This window comes from Alligator sinensis, unplaced genomic scaffold (assembly GCF_000455745.1).
Source record: "Alligator sinensis unplaced genomic scaffold, ASM45574v1 scaffold123_1, whole genome shotgun sequence".
Taxonomy (NCBI): Eukaryota; Metazoa; Chordata; order Crocodylia; family Alligatoridae; genus Alligator; species Alligator sinensis.
Genome location: NW_005841985.1, coordinates 330,273 through 332,980, shown reverse-complemented (window position 1 = coordinate 332,980; position 2,708 = coordinate 330,273). Strand labels below are relative to the sequence as shown.

Here is a 2,708-nt window from a genome sequence, read left to right as displayed (position 1 = left end):
CAGCGGGGGCGGGCAGCCACCTGCATCTGGATGAGAGCAGGCTGGGGCCAGTGGCCACTGCAGGCTTGGGCCAGGCACCAGGCTCTTCCCAGTGCTCAGAGTGAACCATGGTGATGCGAGGGTGGCTGCTGCCACCTCAAAATTTGCTGTAGCCCCCTGCAACCTGCCCTCCCAGCACCACTGCCAAGCACTGGAAAGAGCCTGGTGCAGTCACTGTCCCCAGCCTGCTGTAGGTGGCTGCCCACCCCTGCTGCAGCCATGGGAGCAGCTGACACAAGCCGCCTGTAGCCGCTGGGCTGCACCGTGCTGGGGAGACCGGGTCACAATGCAGCCCAGTGGTTGCAGGGACCTTGCGTCGGCCGCTCCCAGGGCTGCTGCAGCAGGGGCTGCGGTGAGTGGGGAGAAGTGGAGTGAGTGGGGCTGCTGCCCACCCTGAGCACCATGAAGAGCCCAGTGCTGCCCCTGCTGCAGCCCCAGGAATGGCAGACGCTACCTGCTTGCAGCCACTGGGCTGCACCATGCCCCTCTCCCCACCCCTTCCCTAGCCCCAGCCTCACTCCCTCCCTCCTTCACTGCCCTGGGAACACATCCCTATCTGTTTCATTGTAAACTGGGTTCGCTTTATGCGAATTCAATTTATGCACTGTTCCCTGGGAACGCATCTGCTGCATAAATCGAGGGAAATTTCTGTATGCTGAGAATTTCAGAGAGGAAAATGGAAGTGAGTTTAAATGGTGGAATGCACACTATAGGTGTTACTGAAAAATAGTGGTGAAAGTTTTTTAGCTGTTGAATTACCAGGCTCCTAAGTGACTCAGTCCATGATGGTCTGACTTTTTTCAAGACTTGTCCTTGCATTTTTCCTGCATTCAACACTTTTTGGAACACCTGTGAATAGATGCAGTGCATATAGTTAGCTTGCCTCCTATAGGAATAAGCAATACACTTCTATAGCAAATGTGGTGAGCTACCACCATCCTCTGTAGTTTGCCTCCAGTTAGAGGGAGAAGTCTGTAGGCTGTTTTCTCATTCCCATGCTATGCTGGCCTGTCAAAAAAGAAATGTGGAGATACCTGTGGGAAGAGGAAAGCATGCTGTGGAATGATTTCATTGCTCCAAATGTATATCTAAAGTTGCAGACTCCTGTGCTTATAGAAACGGAATAAATGTCAGGGGGTAGAGTTCGCAGACTATGGAATGTGAAATTAAACTACTTTCAAACCTTTGCAAAAATGGATTAAAATGTAACTGCAAAATTAAACTGTGCGTGGGGACATTTTTGGCAGGAAGTGTCAGCTGACCATTAGTGACTTTAGAAATTTAAGGCTTGCCCTTTGTGCTTAAGAAGGTACATCTAAATCCTGTCCATAAACGAAGAATGTTTGGTTTTTGGCAGATTTGAAAAGCTAATCTTCAGAGATAAAGGCTGACCTCAATCTCATTACTTCAATGATTTGTACTTTGGTTAAGTATTTAGGATTTTGCTTTATCATCCCTATAATTTCACACTAAAAAAAGAAACCTCTTCAGACTGGTAAATTAGGTGTTTGGGTTTGTCTTCCTTTGTTTGCTTATATATAACAAGTGAAATATAAAGGCTTTTGATAGTGTTCATGGATTCACATCTCTTCTGTAAATATTTTAAAGAGATTATGTTAAAACTTAAATCAATAATATTTTTATCAGCCTTGTTTTAAAAATACTTGTTTGGCTTTTTATATATAAACAAAAACTATTGCAACTTACAGGCTTTGTATGGGCCCCCATGCCGTACTTTCACGCTCACTGAACAGGCGTGTAGTTTTAGTTTAAAAGAGCAATCTAAAAGTCTATAAATAGTGATTTTTTTTTTTCATAGACATCAGGGGCTGGAAGGGCCCTTGTGAGACAATAGAGTCAAGCCCCAAATGATGGAGTAAGACGCTTTCTATTCCCTCCTCCTCCTTTCTGGGCATCACCTCTACAAAGCCTGTTTTATGCATGCATTGGAAGTTTTCACATCATACATTCTTTTAGGGATTGCAGGAGTAAATTATAAAGTACATAAACATTTTTGCTTTTGTTATAGGAGTTCTTTGCAACATGCCTTCTGGATGGAGCTGGGTGGTACACATCTTATATTTTCTCCTGAGTATTTGCGGTCTTCGAGGTAAGACTACTCATACCTTTATAACATTAAAGAAAGACATATAAGTCTGGCAAAGCTTATGAGTAAGTACTTGAATAGAAAAAAAAAATGTTACCTCAAATGGGATATGTAGTTCAATAGGAACTGAAGCCTGTGCTCTTAATGCTATAGTAAAACAATCAATCCTCTGACTTGAAGGATATTTACTTGTGTGTCCATTTTCTTGATTTGACTTGTGCAGCACTAATGGACTTAAAGTTTTTTGGTGGGGTTTTGGGGTTTGTTTGGGGTTTTTTGCTCCCATTTTATGACTGGTATCAATGACATCGTATTGTTATAATGTAGAGTAAGATAGGGGCATATTTGTTCTTGTATAGACATACCCCAAACCTGCTTGGGTAACTTGAAATGAAGTTCAGTCCAGCACCTCAATTGGAACAGAACTTGTTAAAACAGCAAGCTGTTGATGTAACACCTAGTGAGACCCAGTCAGGAACTGGATAATGTATAGGTTTGTGTAGGGACCTATCCTACGAATTCGTGCTCCATGGTGGCCACTGCCACTTCAGGTTAATTTTCT

General features: G+C 43.7%; 1 protein-coding gene across 1 annotated transcript in view; it reads left to right on the top strand.

Annotated features, from left to right (window-relative positions):
* Positions 1-2,068: 2,068 nt before the first annotated feature.
* Positions 2,069-2,708, top strand: part of IL6ST (interleukin 6 signal transducer) — a 32,472-nt gene continuing 31,832 nt past the window's right edge. The window contains exon 1 of the mRNA XM_006021248.3: positions 2,069-2,149. Within this exon, the coding sequence (XP_006021310.1) occupies positions 2,083-2,149 (67 nt within the window). The 5' untranslated portion in view covers positions 2,069-2,082. The remainder of the gene's footprint in view (positions 2,150-2,708) is intronic.